This window comes from Equus asinus, chromosome 5 (genome assembly GCF_041296235.1).
Source record: "Equus asinus isolate D_3611 breed Donkey chromosome 5, EquAss-T2T_v2, whole genome shotgun sequence".
Taxonomy (NCBI): domain Eukaryota; kingdom Metazoa; phylum Chordata; class Mammalia; order Perissodactyla; family Equidae; genus Equus; species Equus asinus.
This window is the reverse complement of record NC_091794.1, coordinates 30,489,358-30,511,801: the sequence shown is the minus strand read 5'-3', so window position 1 is coordinate 30,511,801 and position 22,444 is coordinate 30,489,358. Positions and strand designations below refer to the sequence as shown.

The following is a 22,444-nucleotide window of genomic DNA, read 5'->3' as shown; positions in this document are numbered from 1 at the left end:
CTGCTCAAGCAGAGTGTGCTGAACTTAACCACTAGGCCACCAGGGCTGGCCGCAGACTTTTCAGTTTCTATTCAACGTCTCTACTCAAATTTAACATAGTCAAAATAGACCACTTGAGTTTTTCTCCCCAAAGCAACTCTATCATTCTTTGTTTCCAAAATCAATGAAAGATACCCCTCTTTAACTAGCTGCTCAGGCCTATTTACCTGAGTCGTCTTTGACTCGTCTCTTTCTCTCTGTGATTAGCAAATCCTGTCAGCTCTACCTCAAAATACATCCTAAATCAGAACATGTCTCATCATCTAATACATTATGACTCTAGACCCTATTCCAAGCCTCTCACCAGAAATACCATACGAGCCTCCTAAATAGTCTCCCTGATACAGCCTATTTTCATCCTATAGTCAGAGTAATCCTTTAAAATGTAAATGGCTTATCGCACACCTGTTCAAACCCTTTCACGACTTCACATAATCCTCAAAATAAATTCCAAAGTGTTTGCCATGGCCTGCAAGACCATAAACAGTCTCAGTTCCTACCATTCTTGCCCACTTTGCTCCTGCCACACTGTCCTTCTTGCTCCTCTCTGAATACGTCAAGCCCACTTCTGCTTCAGGACGTTTGTACTTGTTGGTCCTTCCAGCTAGAGCAAGTTTTCCCTCGGTATTTGCAGGCTTGCTCCCTCACTTCCTTTGGTCTCTACTAAAAAGCCATTCCCTCATTCACTGCTACATCTAAAGAGCTCTTCCTTTCCCTCTCTATCCCCTTAATGCATTTATTTCTCTTTGCAGCACTTACTGCCGCCACCTGACATTACATTATATGCGTGCTAGTTGTTTACTTATTTATTATTTTACTTCTGCACTAGAAAGTAAGCCCTTAAAATAGACAATGTTTTGCTCATCACTGAATCCCCAGCAATTAGAAAAGTACCAGCAAAGAGTAGGCCATCGGTGAACGAATGAAGGAACGAAGGAAAGAATGAGCACATTTAGCCTGCAGGACGTGCTCTTCTTGGCCCCAGGCATGTTTTCTGCTTTACCCAGAAGGCCTTTCTCATCATTTTCTATGCAAGGTGGATGCCTATGTATTCTTTAAAATGCACCTTGGGGGCATCTTCCCCCGAAGCCATCCCAGATAGGCCTCTCTGACTACACACACACACACATAAGAGCACACGGGAGCAGAGCAGCACATGGACAAGCAGAGGGAGCTGCTCTCATCTCTCTGTGCTTCCAAGACAAATTGTTCCTACCTTTACTCCAGCATCTACTCTTGAAGATGTGTGTTTTGCTATCTTTTCTCCCTTACCATACTGGAGTTGACACTTGACATAAGGAGCTTGCCATACTCCCTTGCCAATTCCTTGGAGCAGGAGTTGATTTACCTTTATATGCCCAACGCAAGCACATACTAGGAACCCATGTTCAGATGTGTCTAGAATATTTCTGATCATTAGTGTTCACAGGAGCTTTTAGTATTTCCTTCTGTCTACGCTAAGTTATTTTTATTAGAAGGTACTGTTCGTTAATGTGGTTACTACACCTAAAAGTAGCTCCTTTATTCTCTCTGCCTCACAGACAAAAGTGCCTGTAGATTTCAAGAATTAAACACCAATATGGTGTATATTTGCTCACCATTGACTGAGAATTCAGTGATGCAAGCCCTCAATAATAGTTGTTAGACTGGATATTAAAGTATATTACCACATCCTTTGCAAGAGACTAGTTACTAGTCATCAGAGAGAGTAAAGCTTAAATCAACAAAATGCCCTAAACTCTATCATGTAGTCCTACTTCGCAATGCAGACTGAAAAGGTTCTATACTTTTGATGGGAATAGCATCCTTTGCAAGTGCCATCATAAGAGTGTAGACCAGAAAAATTTGTGTGCAATAAGATGTGAAAGCTATTGGAAGATATAATCCTTATGCCAAAGAAACTACAAATTCTCATGTTGATAAAATTGGCTTCTGCCATTAACTCCCTCTCCAAGATAATATAAAATGGAGCTTTATTTCAACTCCAATATAGCCTTGTGTCATAAGTGAATCAAATATAACAATAGTAGTAATAATCAATTTTACATCTGCATTATGCTTTTTACATTTTGCTGCTTTGCACCCATATTATTTCATTTAGACTCCAAACAATGCTTTGATAGGGGCAAAGATGATTATACCCACCTTATAGATGAATATTTTGAGGCTCATAGAGGTTAAGAAACTTGCCTAAAGTCATGAAATGAGTGAATGAGAGAAACAGATTCCAAATTAATGTCCAAATCCCAAGTATACCAAGAGTTAAGTCCTAGATTCAAAGACATATCCACTCTACACAGACAAGGGGTTTTAAATAATTATTTCAAGTTTGCTGGGCCTGTTTCTTCATCTGCTAAATAAAAATGTGTATTCAATTCCTGCAGTTGTTGCTAGGATCAAATATTATGGTTCAACGTTTTGAATCACTTATGCCCTATGCATAATAGGATAATTGGTCCCTCCTTGCTAGGAGATTACAACGTAGGTATTATGTTTCCTTAGTAATATCTGTGTTGTGATAATGACAGCAATGTTCATTAGAATCATTGAAATTTTGTCATGCCAAAAAGCTTCACGAAGTGGAGAGATCAATCAGAACAAGTCTTAGCTTAGTTTCAATGTCTGCTTTAGAAACACACTTCCATCTTTGAGAGAAAGCTGGCTATTTTCAGCTATAAGGAACCTGCTAAAGAGGCCCAGGTGTCTTGGAAAGTAGAGCTGACATAGATCTGAAGTCACTGGACAGTCTCAGCTCCACCTATTCCTTCATTTATTTTTTCCCTTAAAACTCTAGAGGGATTTGATTCAGTCTCAAGTACTCACTCTAGCTCCAGCTCAGCCAAGAACTATTCCCTCTCAATTCAAAAGGTGAGATGAGAAAGTGCATCTATTTACAATTCCTGAGAGAGGGGAGGTGAAGGTGGAGCATACAATAAGAGGGAAATGGAATTGGACTTCAGACATTCTCAGTTGTCTATGTGCAGCCCCACTGATATAATAAAACCAAGCCCCCAAGTAATAAGGCAATTCTTCAGCACACGCTGCAAATTTCTTTGCTGCCAGTCCACTGTGCAACAGCCTTGGTCAAAAGATGATTTTTCTTACTAACTCACTAACCTCTCCAGCTTAGTTGACTTCCCATTCTGCCTGACTCAATGCCCAATTGTCCCTGACAGGAATCCAACCCTGCACACAGAGGCTTTTTTCTATTTAATGTGGTGCTGAATGTAAAAAGCAGGGGATATGAGCAAAACAAAGATCCTCCTCCTACCATGAGTCAATACACATTCCAAGTGAACATACAGACAATACTTATATTGCACTTAGTGTCAGTATTCTAAGAGCTTCATACATATTAATTCATTTACTCCTCAACACATCCCTGTAAGGTAGGTGCTATTGTTACTACCATTTTACAAATGAGAAATCTGAGGCCCTGAGAGGTTAAGGAACTTGTCCAAGGTCACATAACTGGTAAGTCTCAGAGTCAGGTCAAAAGCAAGCAACCCAGCTCCACAGTTCCTGCTCTCAGCCACGACCATTGACTCCCTCACAGCAAGCTACACATTTGTGAAGCTGATAAATTTGTATTAACAGAGATGAATTTCAAAAACACAAAATTGAGTGAAAAAAATAAGATGTAGAGAGAGAAGTACAGTTCAAGATCATTTATATAAACTTTAGAAACACACAAAACAATATCATATATGACACATATTAAGAATATAAACACATTGATGGGAGGAACACACACCAGAGTCATTATAGTTGCTACACTTGAGGATGAAGGGACTCCTGAATGGAGCTGGGGACAGTTCTAAGTGATTTTAATTTTATCAGTAATGTTTGACTTATTTATTTTTTCTTAAATCCTGAAATACATATGGTATAATGTTAACAATTTGTTAATTCTGAGTCAGGTATACTAGTGTTTGTTAAATTAACTCTGACCATTTCTGTATTTTAACCTTAAAAACAAACTACGTATAGTTTATCTCTTATTCCTTCCTGCACCCTCCCAACTCCAATGGCATGAATACCAGTTCCAGTTGAGGTAATGGAATCCATATTATTGCACTTTGGAAAACAAAATAATAATGATGATCCATCTAGGGCTAGTTAGCCTAATGTTACCTACAGCTGGAATATTTCCAGATTAGAGTGATGAAAAAAGTTAACAGCCAATCTACTCAACTAGAACTTGACCTGAGCACGTGCAAAAATCACAGTAGCAAATAGTAACTATAAGAGAAGATAATCTAAAAACAAAAATATTGGGGAGACAAAAAAATGTGTCTACTACAAACAGAGCAGTCCCTTCTAGAATAATGACAATGCTAACCAAGAGTGACATACTATAGACATCATTAATAGCTTAATTGGGATTAGTTATGCTCACATATTATCTCCCTAATCAAATTTTGAGTTCTTTTAGAACGGAGTTCATGCAAGCCCATTGCTTGGCATGTGGTGTGGGTCTCAGTAAATGTTGGTTGAACAAGCATATAGATAAAGTGATGTTCCATAACGTCTTTCCTTTGACAAACTTAACATATTCAACTCTTCAAGCAATAAGGTACCCAATGAGGCTGAGCCTTAAAATTCTTATAAAATTCTTATTTGGGGTGAGGCATTAATAATTTTTGCTCCCTAGGAATTAGAATTCCCCCTTGTCACAGAAACTCCTTTGTTTTCAGGATGACTGAGAGTGAAGCAGATGCTTCCATCTAAGATGTTAAGTATTTTGTACAGTACTCTAAATTGTATATATTTTGAGCAGAACCAAGTTCATGCAGAGTTAAAGAATTTTCTCCTGCATTTAGGCTGCCCTATTTGAAAATCCTTGTTTATTCTTAGAAGACCTGTCTGATTTGTTCCAAGAGTTTGTGAGAAGAGATTATGCCAAGGAGAGCACGCCAGACCAATCTCCTTCACAATCTACCCTAATAGAAAGATGGTGGAAAGGTGCAAAGCTACTTGGGCTGTACACTTAGCATTACTAGTCTGGTATTACTTAAAATGGAATGACCCAAACATTTAGAAATGTACTAATAACTACCATGATTACTTTTTCTGGACCAGGACTGTCCTGACCATATCCTGTGCTGGGAGTGAGTGTTTCTCCTAAAGGACATGGATGCTCTACTCTCAGTCATCCTGCAATAAAAAAGCAATGAACCTTGGAATAAGAATGGGAATAACTTCATTGTCTCTCTGGAAACTTGAAGAGTAGTTCCTAATTGGTAGGGGGAATAAAGAATATCCATTATGTAGAGATATTCTAGGGGTTAAAGAGAGATGACCAGGAGGCTCTCCCAGAGAAGGACGTGGCCTATGGACTCTAGAAACAGTGATAGCTAATATCTGTCTTTATATTTCCATTCTCCGCACTGTTACACACCTATGCTTTCCTCAGGTATTCAGTAAGCTATTCTGAAAACGCACAGTCTGGTTTTCCGTAAGATTGGAAGAAGAGAGTGGCAAAGCTCTTGCATCTCCATGGTTCAGGGTGAAGACAATTGGTAGAGATGTCAAACACCAGGACAGATTTGTGGAATGTGTAAATACTCTTCAGTATTTCCTAGGAATTACTTCAAGAGGGAAACAGCAAAGGAATGGAAAACCAGAAATCTACTAAATGAGCCTAGCTGTCAGGACTTGAAAATGAAAGTGAATTTACTTTTTAGTCCTGAGGAGGTCAGGAAGTTTTTCAGTTACACTGATTCTACAATGTTAAATTTTATAATGACTTTTAGGTGCCTCTTGTCTTTATCTTCTAATAATCTACCAACACAAGAGAGAATTGAACTATTAGCATCATGAACTATTAAGAATAAAGTTAGGGCTACTATGCTTAATTCCAAAAATCCAGTTATCAAAAGTCACTTCAAAGAGTATCATCCAAATTACCTATTACAGCCAACTCACTCCCCAATACCATTTTACATTTGTTTCTATCAATGAAATAAAATTCAGAATCCTTCTTAATGTTGTGGATAGTATGCTGATTATTATTTTTACGGAAATAAATTGGATTCCTTACAGATGAAATTGGCTAGATATGACTCCTATTGCTTTTTACCAGAGTAAAAGTCTGTCTTAAACAGTAAAGAAAAGGTAAACATACAGATCAAAAATTTAAATATATCCTAAGATTTAGTCTGGTGTAAGTATTTTTTTTTTATCTTAAGAGAAAGAATAAGATGGAATAAATCACACATTAATAGCATTCATTTGTTATTTTATGACACCAGGAGGAAAGAAACGCATGAAGAAGAAGAGCAGAAAATATTAAGTACTGACTATGTGCTCAGGATTTCACAGGGTAAGAACCTTATGGACATTAACGCATTTAATCTTCAGAACAACCCTATAAACTAGGCATCATCATTAAGCCCCATTACATATGAGGCACAGCAGACCAAGGAATCAGGCCACAGTATTGCAATGCCAGGAAAGTATTATATGGCAGTTGGAAGTATAAGATACTGGAGGACATATCAACACCCTTAAAAAGTTATGCCTTTGAAATTTACATGCTATAAGGGTACATTTCACTCCCACTTTCCATGCTTGCTGCTTAGTCCACAAAAGAGGTGCTTCTGCCTTTTCCAACATACGGGAAGAGAGTCTCTGACCTTCCATCCATCTTTCTCACTCTTTCCCATGGAAGAGGGAAAACTTATCCAATTGGTGAGATTAGGCGAAAAAATGGGGCAGGTGAAGCTTAGCCTGTTGTGGGTTCCCTCCCCTCCCCCCCAGCCCCCGTGGCTCTTCCTCCCACAGGTTGGACACTTGCTGAGCTGCTGCAGGCACAAATAGGTCAGGACCTAGACCTGTCTTTTAGAGGCAGATATGAAGTCCAAATCTCTCTGACTCTATACTGGGGTTCAAAAGGGCTGAGATTGGAATTCTTATCAGGAGAGCCTGCTCTGTAGACCCAAACCTTCCCTCTAGTGGGCTGCATGTGTTGAGCTTTAGTTTGGTGAGAAAGGTGTTAAATTCAATTTTGACCATTCTCTAATCCAATATTCCAGCAATCCAGTAAGAAAGCAGATACATTTAATAGCTATCTGTTTGACAGCTTTGTCTATTTTCTCAATTGTTTTGAACTCAAGATTAAGGAAGGAGGTAGTGGGAAGGAAGAAAAAGACAAGTCAACATTGATTACCATCCCCCAAGCCCACCACACACAAAGATATCTATTCAAGGATATTCATCAAAAAGTTTAAAAACAAAATTTAAAGGCATAGAAAAATGGATGTGATCTAAATATCCAGTAACTTTAGGCAGATGATAATTGTGGCATAGACATGTGACGTCATTCTATAAAGTAATTTAAACTCATCCTTAGAAGAATCTTTTGTAAAATGACATATCAGCATTTTTTAATACAGACAAGTAAAGAAAAAAAAATACAAATGGCCCACAGTTTCCACCCAGCTATATCCTGATTTATATTTATATAGGTAAAGTCAGTATATGTACAAATTATTAGAAACAAGACAGAAATGCACAAAGCTAAAATGAGGAAGACTCCTTTTTTCACTGCCCCCAAGTATTTCTCTCCAACTCACCACTATTAATAGCTTCTTGTAATTCCCTCTGGAAAAAAGTATTTCCCAAATATTTCAGTATGAGTATCTATATTCATAACCCAAATAATTGTTTAAGCTCCTAGGGGAAAAAAAAAACCTTTCATGTGATAACTTTTTTTCAAAAAATCACATACAAAGAATGGAAGGGATTATATTCAGGTTATGGTTTTATAAGCAATTTTCTTATTCTACAGAGATTTTACATTTTCAAAGTTTTCTGCTACTGTATAATCTGAAATATATATCACTGGTTTTTCATTATAAAAGGAATACATTTTCATAAAAATATGTAAAGCAAAAAGCAAGTCTCTGCCATCAAACTCCCTAAAGGTAACTGCCATTAACAATTTTGAATGCATTTAACCAAAGATACACACATACGCACACACACATACACACACATTCACAGAAGTACACAGACATTTGAGATAGCTATCGATACACTTATAAATTTAAAGTTTTCAGGAGTAGGGAGTTCATGGCTATCGATTTGAGAATGGCTTCATAAAGACTTGAACTGTGCTATCTACCCACACGTTCCTTAGTGCCAAGGTCAGACGGTGAGCCAACATGGCAACTCACTGATTCTCAAGTTCCTCCAAGTTAAGCAAATGATTAGTGCCTTAGAGAACTATCCAGCTAGCAACGACCCCCCTCCCCTCAAAAAAGAGATTCATTTTGTGCCACTAAGTTTTATTTAAAGACCATGCAATCGAGCCCAGCTGGCTTCATTGAAGCAACAACGTGGGCAATCAGTGACTCCAACTGCAATGCTATCGTTTCTATAAACAGTAACGAGTGGAGAGGGTAGGACGGTACTAGAAGCTTATGTATAAACAAGAAAGATCATTTCAGCAAGAGAGATTGTCTTGGCAGATTCACAGTGTCTTTTGGATTGGCACCTTAGGAAATGCAAATATCCTGCAACATTTAATGGCATTAAAAGAAATATTCGGACATGGCATTCATCACATTATGCAGTGAAAAGAACATGGCACAAAGACAGCAATTTCATACACTAAGTTGTAGAAAGGAAAGCTTCATTGTTTCAAAGATATTGCATGGAGATTGGGAGGACAGATCTGTAAGTACTCCCTGGATGTCCTTTTCTAACTCTGATATCGGGGAATAGAACTTGCACCTTTCTTAGAAGCTGATGTATTATATCTGTCTGTGAATGAGTGGACATATGTTGCAATGGAAGCAGAGGAGAGAAATAACCTAGATAACTAGGCAGGATATCTACATATGAGCAATACTAGGTAGGTCTGAGTTGAATTGTAGGGTAAGTGCCTTTAGAAAAATTGTTTTTTTATATGTGCATCTTATATTTATTCAAATACATTCTTCTGGTAAAATATCCGGAGATCCTATTTCTCTCCATTACAGACTCCATCTGTCCCAGGACTACCTTTTGAATTCCTAAATATTTTTCAAGTTCAGAGAGATTTACGTGAACCCTAAACAGAATTAATTATTCTGTCCTTGCAGTGATCCTTACCAAAGAACATTATCCCAGGTAAGAGCTTGTTAAACTGAAACAAACTGAGGCTGCTAGTATTACACTTTTGGCATGTATAATATCCTGCCTTGTATTATACCTCTTTCTTGTGCATAAATATCTCCCTGCTGGGTCTCCAGTGCTTGACACAGAACATAGCATGGAATTTCTCTTCAAGGAGTGTTGGCTCAATTAAAAAATGGCAACCCCTCAAGCCTGAGGCATGCTTCTTTAACTTTCTATCCTCATTTGGAGAAGGGCAGAAAGAAGGGAGGGTTGCAAACTGTAGAGGGCTAGTTGGCATGACACAAGTATCCTACATTTCAGAAAAAGTCTGGCTTCCCTCCTCTCTTTTGCTGTACTTAACTCAGAGTTAAACAAATGGATGGATTGCTGGTTCATGACCCAGATGAGAGCATTCAGCCCAACACCTTCACCATAAAGCACTGCCCTGGTTTTCTTCCCATGCACACAGCTCTTAGTTTATAAACTGGGAGAAGAAAAATAATTTTATTTGTCCTTTCCTTGGTCTGGCAAAACTACAGTAGTGATGAGAACTGTCACACTGTCACTTCTTTTCAGGTAATGTAGCTAATTTTTCCTTTCCAAGATATTGTTGGGGGCATCAAAAGATAATTTCCACATTTCAGAGTAAGTGGATAGGAGTAACTGAATCTTTAAGGGCCTTGCAATTAAATTACAACTTCAAAAAAATAATCTCAAACATCATGGAAGCCTCATTACAATTTTGGGAAAAAGATAAACATTATTTAAGAAACACTGTACTCTCTAGGCTCAGGAAACACACTAACTAGAAGGATGATGACAAAACCTCATAGTTTGGTATGTTAAACTAATTATTGAAAGATTATGACAGGAAACCAATGTATCTATCCCTTACATACTACGGATGATATCATAGAGAAATGGGAGTGTTTGATTGGAGAGCACCTTAAACATAGCCCAACAACCTTCCATCAACTTTTATTACTTTAAACTATGCTGCATTACTATATCAATCAGAATAGGCCAGAAAACAAATGACCTTAAAAATCTACCTCACTTACAAAAGGAAGTATTCACTTCTCAGTTGTGCTAAGTATCCACTGTGGTTCACATATTGGGTCTCTGTTTATTACAGACACTCAGGGGCACAGCCTGATGGAGAAACTATTACCTTGGACATCATCAGAAGGAAGGAGCCTGAGTTGAATTGTACTCTGGCTATTAAAGCTTTCACATGGAAGCAAGGTGCATCACTTCTGCTCACATTTCCTGTGTTAATGCAAGTCATGTAGCCACATCTAACTTCAAAGAAATAGGGTAATGCCATCTTACAATGCACCCAAGAGGAGAACCCAAAATACTGGGCGAAAAGTAGCAATGACTACTACATTTGAACACAGTAGGCACTTAGCAAATTGCTTTTTAAAAGTACTATAAGACAAATGAACTAATAATAAGCACTAAATGCTTGAATTCTCTGACATTAGCACTGAAAATTTCATGTAAAACAAACAGAAAAATCCTGTTGAAAATGAAAGCCATACAAAAATGTTAGACATTTTGTATATTGTATAATTCACATTTATTTTAGCCATTGGAGTATCATTGAAATAGTGAAGAATTTCAAGCTCAGGACATAAAAATCAGCCCAAGGAAAGATTGTACCACAAATATACTTGCCATAAATAAATCATCAATTATCCTTTAATGAAGTTTTCCAAGATTGGATAATTGAAGGCAGTTCCACACTGAAGTCACTCACATTTCAAAATTAATACAATGTGAACGCCTGAGTACATGGCTTCAGAAGGTAGATGATGTCTTTTATTTTTTTATTCGTTGGGTTTCTGAATATTGAATTTGAATCTAAAATATACTCAATTTACAAATACACTATTGTCATTTGTCCCAATTTGGGAAGGCACCTGCCAGCTACATCTATGAAGGAGAAGTAAAGAGATTAAAGGACTATACGGATACATAGCAGTAAAGGTAAAGTGGAGGGGAAACCACTGTCGAATGCTATCCTTGTAGAGCATCCCCTTCTGGGAAATCAGCTTAAAGCAATAACCACCTTGCACCAAACATCCTTTCTCAGATCCCTTGACTGTCTCATAGATTAGTTAAAGCCTATGTCCCTTAGATATACATCCAGCTGATGCAACTCGCCTGTCAGTGGCCAGTTTTAATTTAGATGTCGGTGCTACATCTGAAAGTAAGGGTGTGACTGGGTTTTACTTTTGCATTTTTAATAGGTTTGATAAGTTTTTTGTGCCTGGAGTATTTCAGTCTCACACCAAGGCCAATTGATGTGACTCTATCGCTCAATCTCTAGACGTTTGATAATCCTCCATGCTACCAGGGTGTGCAGGCCCTAAATGACTGAATAGCATGGAAGAGTTATGACTGTACACAGAAGGAGGAGAGCCTGAGGGCTGGTGCTCTGGAACAGTTTAAGGTGATAAGAGGAGCACAATGTGCATGCATGCATGTATGCACATGCAACACACTCACATTGCTACTATTGTAGAGACTTACTATGGAAAGTGCTGCCCGGCTCTGACAGGTTGAGATCTAAAGCAGCTTTCTCAGGAGCCCCGTTGTTAGGACAGGAACGCTCTTGTACAACACGAGAATGGTCTTTCCCACTAAGGTGAGGAGAAACCTGTAACCTTAACCCCCTTCTTTGATGGACCGCTTCTGCTTTCCTCCCAGTTAGATCTTCAAAGGAATGAGAGTAGGCGTTAAAGCTGGTGTTTTAATTCCTGCTCTTCTGTGAGTTTATGTTTCCTTGTAAAGGTGCCATTTCCAGAGAAAAGGAACCTGCCTTACTCTCCCTTTGAACTCAGAACTTAGTATTTTATCAAGTTAATAGAAGTGCCATATACTTTGAGCAGAATTGCTTAGAATTTTCAACGTCTAATCTGTCTTTTAATAGATAGGCCCCCAAGCTAAAAAAAAATCATTTCATTTTGAGAAATGGGAAAAAAATGAATGATAAGACACCAGAAAATAGCCTTAAACAATCTACTTAACCTTGTCTAAGATTATTTCTATTTGATAGTTCATGCTATCTCCATCCTACTGAAGTACAAAAGATTTATAAACTAATACAATGAGTAAATTAGGTAAGATATTAATATTTGATAATGCGTAGAAAAGAGAGAGACAATAAAATATTCTAATTATACAAAGAATCTCAAAAGTAAGTAATGATTACTTTGTATGTTCTTAACACCATGTATTTAATAAAACCTAAATAAAATATTGAAATATTTACAATTCCAAAAATTCAGCAATCCATTAGGACGATCTCTTAACTTCTTTTAACAAATTATGTCACTCCCCTCCTGTGGCCCTCACTTTCCCCAACTGTAAAATAAAGAGAGAGAAGTAGCTGGCATAAAACTTTGTACTCCATGCTGACACAGTTTAAAATATTATAGTTTTTTTCTTTAGGTAAGTTTAAAAAATTAAAGTAGTGCATTTCAGCTCTATTTTTATAAATTTGCTCCATGAAAATGTATCTGCTGTCTTTAGCTCAATTTGCATGTGCACTCTGGGCATAACAACATTTCATGCAGAACTGCTGTGACGTCATGCTAATGGTACAAGTCACATGAAAGAAATCTTTTTAAAAAGGAAAAAATAATAGTAATATCTAAAATATACTGAGCATGTTGTTTATGATAGGCTCAAAGTTCTTAGAACAATGACTGACATATGGTGAGAGCTCAATAAATCTTTAGGTATTAATTCATTTAATCTTTGCAACCTATGAGGTAGGTATTCCTGCCATCGTAGTTTATACTTATGCTTAAGTTGAGGAACGGCAAGGTCAGGTAAGTTATCCAAGATCATAAGCTGAGAAAAGCCGCAATTCAAACAAAGGCAATGTAGTTCCCAGAAACAATGTTTCAGTAACTCTATGTATTACTTCTGTTTGTGGAAAGGCTGTGAAAGAACCTTCACCTTCACCCCTCGTGACTACACTATTTTTCACGAATGTCCCCAGAGTGATAATTTCCCAAAATAACCAACTAACCCACTAAATAAAAATGCATGGATAAATAAAGTGCAACAGTTTTCATAGGATCACATGTTAAATCTAGGATTAAATAAGATATAAGAACCAGGCTAGAGCTACCGTTATTCCCACGTTTTTTTTTTTTTTCAGATGAAAATACTGAGTTTAAAATATTCCTAGTGATTTTCTTGAGGCTGCTTCATAAGCAGGTCTTCTGACTCTCAGTCTCATGATCTTACAACAACCCATGCTGCCTGGTCACATATGTTATCACTTCTATTTAGATCTGCTATTATCTGGGAAACCGACTTTGCATCTAAATTGAACAAGTTACCTATTTTTACATAAGAAAGTGCCCTGTCTTTACTGCACATCATACATACTTAAAATTTTTTACATCTAGGAAACATATATTCAAGTTACAATCTATTCACACTGTATTTAATGTAGACAAGGAAAATTGAAATGATATTAACATACATCTCTACTGGCCTCCTGAAATATGTATTTTCAAACATAAAACTTCCACATCAAGCATGTTAGTTTAGAATGTAGTGATTTGATATCTTTTAGCACTTATTTATGGTTGCAAGAAAAGAATGTCTAAATAATCTGCTGAATTGAACAAAAGTAAAAACACAAGTTTTCACTGCCGATTTTATTTCAAAAGTGTATATTCTCATATTTCACATATTAAATTATCTAATTAGTTCTTTTAAAATAGTTTTATTTTTCATTTAGAGTGATGAGTAACCAGAAAGTCAAAGTTTTAGAAAGGATGAATGAAGCCTACATATATCCTAATCTTTCCAAATATAATCTTCATAGCTCCAGAACAGAGTGAAAATAGATACGTAACCAAATGAATCAGATCCCCCAGAATAACATATGAGGTTTTAAACATGAAATATATTATAATATTGTTAAATTTTTGAACATTAAAGTTATTTGGAATTCACAGACAGAATTCTTTTTTTATAAAGAAACACTTGTTTAGACATAATAGGGGCACCTTTCCTCTCTCCTCACACCTCACCCTCATTTTGTAAAGAGAAAACCAAAAAACACAAAAACTGGATTAGCACTTGCAAGATTACTAGACATAATCACTTTAAAGAGAATTTATACCTTCAAATAAAAGAGAGAGAGATGGACAACGGAAAGTGTAGTAAAACACACCATTTGGAAGTTTTTGGCAGAAAAGAATCACGCTTATTTGGTTTTAGTTCGGTATTCTTTCATTTAAATTTTTAATCGCTTTTCTCAATATTGCAGGTCATTAAAAGTGTCTGATTTCCTTTCTTTGCCTCCCTGAGGCTTTCCTGAGGGACCTGGTTGGTTAAGCCCAGAAGTAACTGGGACTCTCCTGTTTCAGCACCAAGGACAGAAATTGCCTGATCTCTAGGGCGAAACTTACTCTCTGACGATGACCACAAGTCTACCTTTTAGACAAAGCAAGAAAAATAAAAGATACCTGCCTCGCCAGCTACCTGTTTAAAAGTCCCTTCTCCTGTCGAACGCACCAGCAACTTCTCAAGAGAAGACACTGAGCAACTCCAAGTCGCACGCCGCCCTCGCAAGTCACAAGGGGAGAGCCGCGAGGAAGTGCGAAAGCAGGTCATTTTAAGCACCCCTGGAAAAGAGACCCGCGGGTTCCAGTTCGGACGCTCGGCGAGAGCTAAAGCGTTCTATAAAGCGCTGATGACGACTTCAGGGATTTTTTTTAAAAAAAAAGAAAAAGAAAAAAACTAACAAAGCAACACCCAAAGACAGAACCGGCTGCAGGGCTATTATCTCGCGCCAGTAAGGAAACGCCTTCCTGCCACTACTTATAGCGCTGAATAAAGGAGGCGAGGGAGGCGGAGAAGGGGCTAGGAGGAGGGGGTGGGGTACTTGCAGTGTTTTAGGGCTGGGAAAAGAACATCTTCTCACCACTTAGGCTGTTGCTGGACCTCAGGCTCCTTCCACAGAGACACTGCAGCATATGCACTCCTTTCTTCAAAGAAAGCTGAAGAATCTTCATGGAGAAGAGCGTGTGTGGGGTTCGTCAACTCCCCGCCCACCTCCGCTAATTGTCCAACCAAAAGGCGGCCTGTCTCTGGCAGCCGGGTCCTGAGTCCATGGTGCGCGCGTCCCAGGTGGGCAGCAGTTTGCACATCCACCGGGCAGGAGCCGGGGCGCAGGGCAGGAGCGGGGCGGGCGCGCGGCCAAGACGCGGAGGGGAGCAGGAAGTGCCGCTCAGCCGGGGGCAGCCCCGGAGGAGCCAGAGGCACGGTCACACCCCAGTGGGCTAGAGTGTGCCACTTTGGGACTTCCCGAAGGAGGCGGGCGGTCTGCGGGAGGGTGAGCGGACCCGCGCCGTGGAGGACGTCACCGTGGGTTGGTGCCCCCAGCCGGGTGCCGGCGCCCGGAGTGACGAGGGCGGGGTCCCGCGCCGGCCCTGGCCTTCCGGCCTGGGGGCTCGGGACAACCCTCCGCTCCGGCTCTTAGCGTCCGGCGGTGAACCCTGGGCTCCCGCCCGCCTCGGGGCCGCGGTCCTGCGGGGATGCGGGCGCGGAGAGGGGCTCCGCGGGGCCCGGGAGCTGGCCCGGAAGGCAGCGCTCCCGCGGGCTGTGCGCGGGCCGAGGGCGACTCCGGCGTGGGAATCCGGCGGAAGGGAAGCGCCCGCAGGAAGGGCTGGACCCTGGAGGCTGCCGAGCGTCAGAAGCGACTCCGGGGAACTGGGGGGGTGGGGGAGGGGGGATGGGGATGTGGAATAAAGAAAGCTCTTGTGTGCTGGCGAGGAGAGCGAAGGTGTGCCTATGCGCGGGCGGAGCGCTGATGGGGGGTCTGGACATCTGGATTTTCTGATCCGGGCTCTCTGACCTTGGGTAAATCACATACCACCCTGGGCGTCACTTTCCCCCTCCCTAAGTCAGGGCGGGGAAGAGGGTGTGGAATAGAATTGGCAGCTTCGTGATTGTTTGTCCTCGCCTTCCACTCACCTGGAAAAGCTTCCCATAGGTGCAGGGGGAAGGCAGGTGCAGAGAGGGAAGGGAGGCCAGAAGGGGAGGCCACAGGGACAGAGGGAGAGGCAGATGAAGCGGGAAATCTGAAAACTGAAAACTGAAAACTGCAGCGCTTCGCTTTGGCGCAATATTCTGGGAGGCTCTGCCTCTGCCAACCGGCCCTGAAGACGACCAGTGAGCTTCCTTGAGGGCCTAAAGGTCTCGATTTTTTTTTTTTCCATCAGCAGCCCCTTTGGCTTTATTTATTTGTTGGTTGGTTGGTTTATTCCAGGAGACGATCAATGCCCTTTGGGAAGTCTTATGAGTGAAGCATACAAAGAATGCTGGCGATGAGACGGGATTCCATCCTATCTGGAACCTCACAGTAAGAAGGGACCTTAGGGGACACATCAATACAGCAAGTGGTTAAAAGCACAGACATTGAAGACAAACAGCCTACTTGCTGTGTGACCTTGAACAAATTACTTAACCTCTCGGTGCCTCAGTTTCCTCATCTCTAAAAGAGAGTTAATAATAGCATCTACCTTATATACTGCTTGTTGAGTGTTGAAAAAACACTTGATATAAAGTAAGTGCTATAATAGTATTAGTAATTATTATTGCTTAGCCCCCTACCTGTAGGGTTTTTGATCACTTTCACTTTCTGATGAATGCCAGTGTCCACACCAATGTCTGCCTTTCTGCTTGAACAGTTCAGGTGATAGAGAACTCGGCAGCTGCCCAGGTGGTTCATTGCACAAAACCTCTTAGAAGGTTTACCCAAACATTGAGCCAAAACCTTACTTCATTTTCTCTCCACCCATTGTCCCCAGGCCACCTAGCACTAGCTGGTTAGCTCTTCCCTGCATGGGAGTAGACAAGGTTTCCATCATCCCTTTCCTCTTTCTCTTCTCTAGGCTAAACCTTCACAGTTCCTTTGATGTTCCCTAACGGTTGAAACTTAAGGCTGAAGTTGCCTGGAAAAATATTCTTTCAGAAGTCTCCTCCTTTATCCTCTCATAGGTGGTGGAAGGAAGCCAGACCATCTAGGGGGCCTCTTGAGCCCACAGCCACTGCTGGCTCCACATTCTCTGAACTTCTTTCATAACTGAGCTCCAGGCAAGGTCATTTGGGCTGGTTCTAAGAGTCAAGAAGGTATATCCAGGCCTTCCTTCCAGTCGCCTCTTAGTCCCTTGTTCAGTGGGATTGTGAAGCTCTGTGGGCTCCAAGGTCCTTGAAGATCTTCCTAAAGCCACCACACTGTCATCACTGGCAGTTCTGAGGCCCCAGGGCACCCTGGGCCATGGCCTTTGTCTTTCTACTCTCTGCGGGAATTAGTGAGAAACTTGGCTCATCTGGGGATTCTACCCATAGAAATTCCCCACAGAGGGAGAGACGATTAGCAAAAGGAAAACATCTAAAAATAGTCCTTCTTGCTGCAGCAGAGGCAGAGAGCTTTCCGGTAGAGCTCTCCTGCTCTGGAACCCAATGCCTGGAGCTGCTTCTTTACTTAGAGAGAAATGCTAGTCTTTGAAGTGTAGCAAAGGAATAGGATGAGGCCCTGGTTCACCTCAAGGAACCCGAGCAGAGTGAGCAGGTCTCTGGTGATTTTAAAACACACACAACCTCCGGAGCATCAATTTTCATATTTATAAGGAGCCTCCCTGCCTACCTGGCAAGGTTGTTGCAAGGATTCATTGAGGTGCAAAGAGAAAGTGCTTTGAAAATTCTAATTATCTTGGCAAGAGAAGGGGCTACTATCAACTTCCCTGAGTTCTGGGTGCTCCTCAATGATCTATCATAGGGGCTCTTTTACTTGATTATAAGAAGGGTTTATGTGCGAATCTTCTGTCTCCTCAACAGGACTGTACACGGAGGAGGCAGGGCGGGAAAGCCAACTCTGTCACAATGAACATTCAAATGGCCTGCTGGCTTGTTGAAATGGTGGTCCCAGTGATTCTTGACACAGTGGCCAAGTGTATTCACCTCGAAGAAATGGACCATCACAGTATTTGAGAAAATAAACTGAGGGATCACATTTACAGACTTTTTGTTGTTACTGAACTCTCAGATGAGTTCAAATTAAACTAAAGAGAGCACATAACATTTTAATGCAAAAGATTTCCTTACTATATATTATGGACATTTGATCAAAGTAGGTATAAAAGGGAATTTTATTACTTATATTCTGTTTACAAAACATAAAGTTTCTTACCCTTATCAGGACTTCCATGTACAGGCTTGTGAAAGCAACTCTAAGGTGACTGTCATCCAGTTCCACAATTAAGCATTTTGATGCAGTCTTCCTGAAATATCTTGGGCCATACTTAGGTAGAACCCACTTTTTTACATGTACCATAACATCCAAAAACAAGATTAAAAAAACAACTAGTAGGAGCCAGGAGCACAATGGAGGCTAGGAAAGTGGCACATTTCAGTTTAAGCAAAACTTCAAATTTTTCTGCTTTTTCTGTATTATTCCATAAGCCAAAATCAAATTTTTACTGGCAAGTGTATTTTAAATTTTTTAATTCAAGACATATTATGTAATGACCAAATTTAAAATGATGTTATCTGTCTCTAATTAAGAGTTTTAAAGTTAGGCATTCTTTCTATTTTCTAAGTGACCTTGGACCAACTCTAGCAAGTGCCTCACCAGTGTGGTTTCAAAATGAAATAATTCATTCCTTTCTGAGAGGGGTTGGGAAATCTGGTACGTAACCATAGGTGAACTTGTTTAAATTCCTAGTATCTAAATTTTTTCTTTTTTAAAAAGAGTTGTTTACTCACAGTTTGCAGGAATTAGTAATTGTATGAGGGAGTTCTGAGATTTTTAAGTGGTGACTTATCTAAGATATTTTCTGTTCGTATTAAACATAGGAACCTGTTGACTCTTGGCACCAGCTGTATAATTAATCACTGTATTTATCTGCCTGGAAGCCCACATTGAATCAGTAATAACATATTCAGAATTTTGCCAGGCTCAGAATCCTTTAATGAGTATATTAATGGCCAAATGTCTATCGAATGGAAAACAACTTTATTTTCACAAAGAAACCAACACATAAACTAAAAGATCAAAATCAGTACGACAGGTAAGAGAGTACCTTTGTTCTGTGCTATATGTATGGTCTGCTGACTGCTAGGCTGAAAATCAGGCCTGTATCTCATGGCTTAGAAATACCTTCAAATTTCTTCTTGAGCAACTGCCAGAGACTGAATATTTGCATCCCCCCCAATTCATATGTTGAGATCCTAACCCCCAAGGTATTGGAAAGTGGGGCTTTGGGAGACTTCACCCTCACAAAGTTAGTGCCCTTATAAAAGACACCAAGGGAGCTCCCTCATCCCTTCTACCATGTGGGGACACTGCAAGAAGACAGCCGTCCGTCAGCCAGGAAGGGGGCCCTCGCCACACATGGAATCTGCCGGGGCCTTGATTTTGGACTTCCCAGCCTCCAGAACTGTGAGAAATAAGTGTTTAAGGCACCCAGTGTATGGTATTTTTGCTATAGCAGCCCTAAGGACAAAGACAGCAATAAAATCAATCTGATTAGATGATATGACAAAAACAGTCACTAGCAGCTAAGTTACTTTATTCATGACATATCTGGTCCAAATAACTTTGAACTATTTTTGAAAAAGCAAACGCATAGGGTTTTTTTTGTTTTTTTTTTTATCTTCTCCTCTTGTTCTTTTTATTTGTTATTGTTCTTCATCTACTTCTTCTTCTCCAAACTTTTTATTTTGAAATAAATTTAGATTTACAGAAAAGTTGCAAAATAATCCAGAGTTCATGTATACTCTTCACCTAACTTCTCCTATTCTTAACAACTTACACAACAGTGTACAATGATCAAAACCAGGATATTTACACTGGTACCAGGCTATTAAATAAACCACAAACTTTATTGAACTTTCACCAGTTTTTCTCCTAATGTCCTTTTCTATTCCAGGTTCTAACTAGTATCCACATTGCATTTAGTTGTGTCTCCTTAGTCTCTTTCAATTTATGACAATGCCTCAGTCTCTCCTTGTCTTTCAGGACCTTGACACTTCTAATAAATATGGGTCAAATATTTTGTGGAATGTCTTTCAATTTGCATTTGTCTGATGTTTTCTAATGATTAGTCTAAAGTTATCCCTTTTGGCAAGAATGTCACAAAAGTGATGTTGTATCCTTCTCAGTATATCATTATCAGGGGTCTACATGATGTCAACTAGTGATATGAACATTGATCCTTTGATTGAGGTAGTGTCTGCTAGGTTTCTATATCTAAAGCTACTTTTTTTCTTAATTTACAGTTGATAAATATCTTGAGGAAGAAGCTTTAAGGCTATACTAATATCCTGTTTCTCCTCAAGCTTTCATCCACTGATTTTCGCATCCATTTGTGGATTTTGCATGCAGCAATGATTATTGTGCTGTTTTCCTAATGGTGATTTTGTATTTCCTTCAGTCCTTCTACAGCAATGGGAATTCTTCTGTAAGAGCCGTCCCTCCTCTCCTACTAATTTATTTATTCAAATGTTTATTTATATCAGAATGGTCTCCTAGATATGTATTCTTTGAGTTATAATCCAATACTGTCATTATTTATTTTGTGACTCAACTTGTTTTGACTTCAGACATTGGGAGGTCCTTCTATTGTTGGCTCCCCTGTCCTCTCTTTGAGCAGTTCCTTAATTTTCTGGCATCCCAAGATGCTCCAGGTTTATCTTTTATTTTCCCTGTCCCAGTTTTGGAACCAACTAATTCTCCAATGAGTTTTGGTCTCTTTTATTGGAGAATAGTACTTAGGAACTAAAATCTGGGTGCTAAGTGTGCTCATTGTTACTGGGGTATCATTGCGCCTAGTCTCTCAGTGGAAAGAGGTAGGAAATATACGTATACAGACCCACACATGCCCATACGCCATATTTATCTCTCTCTATTTCTCTTTATAGGTAGAGATATCTATATGCATCTATATGTATATATATCTATGTGTAGATGTATCTATATATAGATGTATTTATATTCAGATGTATAATAGATAGATGTAGATATAGACAGCTAAAACCTATGATTCCACTCCAACACCATGAGTTTCATTTTAGTCTTTGCCCTTTCCTTAGTTGTAACTTCTTTTCCTGACAGTGAAAAACCTTACCTTTATTATTTATAATTTATTAACTTATTCATTCCATCCTAGTATATACAGAATTCCTAACCAATATTCCTCGGGGAAACAGATTTATTACTAGAGTACAGTACTTATTTACACTTGATTTTGTCTTTAGTCTTACAGTTATCCAGTCAAAATACTACTTTTCAAAGTGACTTAGGTTAGTTCTTTTCTTCTCCATTCTCTTCAGTGAGGTTTAGTTATTCGTTTGTAATCCATTTATGTTCATTTGTTATTGCTTATATTCCATACTGGTTGATTTTAATTATTTAATTAAAATTAATTAACTTTAATGTTCTCTTATTTTTTGAGTATACAAAACATTGGTATGGTTCTAAGAGTCAAAGCTTTCCAAAAAAGTGTACTCCAATGAGTGTCATTATCTCTCATCCCTCCTGTTCTGTTCCCATTTCCCCTTCTTTCCACTCCTTCCCACTCTCCCCCTGTAGGTAACTGGTCTCTTTAATTTCTGGTTTATCTTCCCTATGCTTCTTTTGCACAAATGAGTACATACTCTCCTATGTAGTGGCCTTTTGGTTATTTCCAAATTTGGCTATTGCAAACAATACTGCAAAAAATACCATGTGCAGTATTGTCATATTGTTGGAGGTGTAGCTCCAGAGTAGATTCCTAGAAATGGGGATGCTAGGTCAAAAAGTAAGTGTATGGGTAGTTTTGTTAGCTATTGCCACATTTCCCTTCAAAAGGCTTGTATGAATTTGGATTTCTGCCAGCAATATGTGAGAGTGCCTGTTTCTCCACAGCCTCACCAACAGAACGCATTGTCCTCCTTTTTCCCTTTGTTTCAGTTTGATTGTAACGTTGTCTTAATTTGCACATCTCTAACTGTGAGTGCATTTGAACATTTTTTTCATTTGGGAGCTTATATTTTTGGGAGGAATTGCCTGTTCATGCCATGTTCCCATTTTTTGATTAGAAAAAAATCTACTTTTAAAAGACCAATATTTGCTCCCATAGAGGCCACGGAAATTAAATTAAATCAAAAAAAATTTTTTTAACTTTCAGACAGGAGTTCAAAATAAGGTCACTATCATTGGGAAAAGGGTGTAAGGTTTCAAGATAACTTATAACCCATTCATTCATCCATCTATCCTCCC

General features: G+C 39.4%; 1 protein-coding gene across 2 annotated transcripts in view; it reads right to left on the bottom strand.

Moving 5' to 3' along the window:
• FGF12 (fibroblast growth factor 12) overlaps positions 1-22,444 on the bottom strand; it is a 502,076-nt gene that overhangs the window by 316,052 nt on the left and 163,580 nt on the right. The window contains exon 1 of one of the 2 annotated variants that reach the window (XM_044771304.2): positions 15,104-15,814. The exons of the other annotated variant lie outside the window; for it this stretch is intronic. Within the exon in view, the coding sequence (XP_044627239.1) occupies positions 15,104-15,194 (91 nt within the window). The 5' untranslated portion in view covers positions 15,195-15,814. Of the gene's footprint in view, positions 1-15,103; positions 15,815-22,444 lie in introns of those variants that run through there. 2 annotated transcript variants of the gene reach the window in all.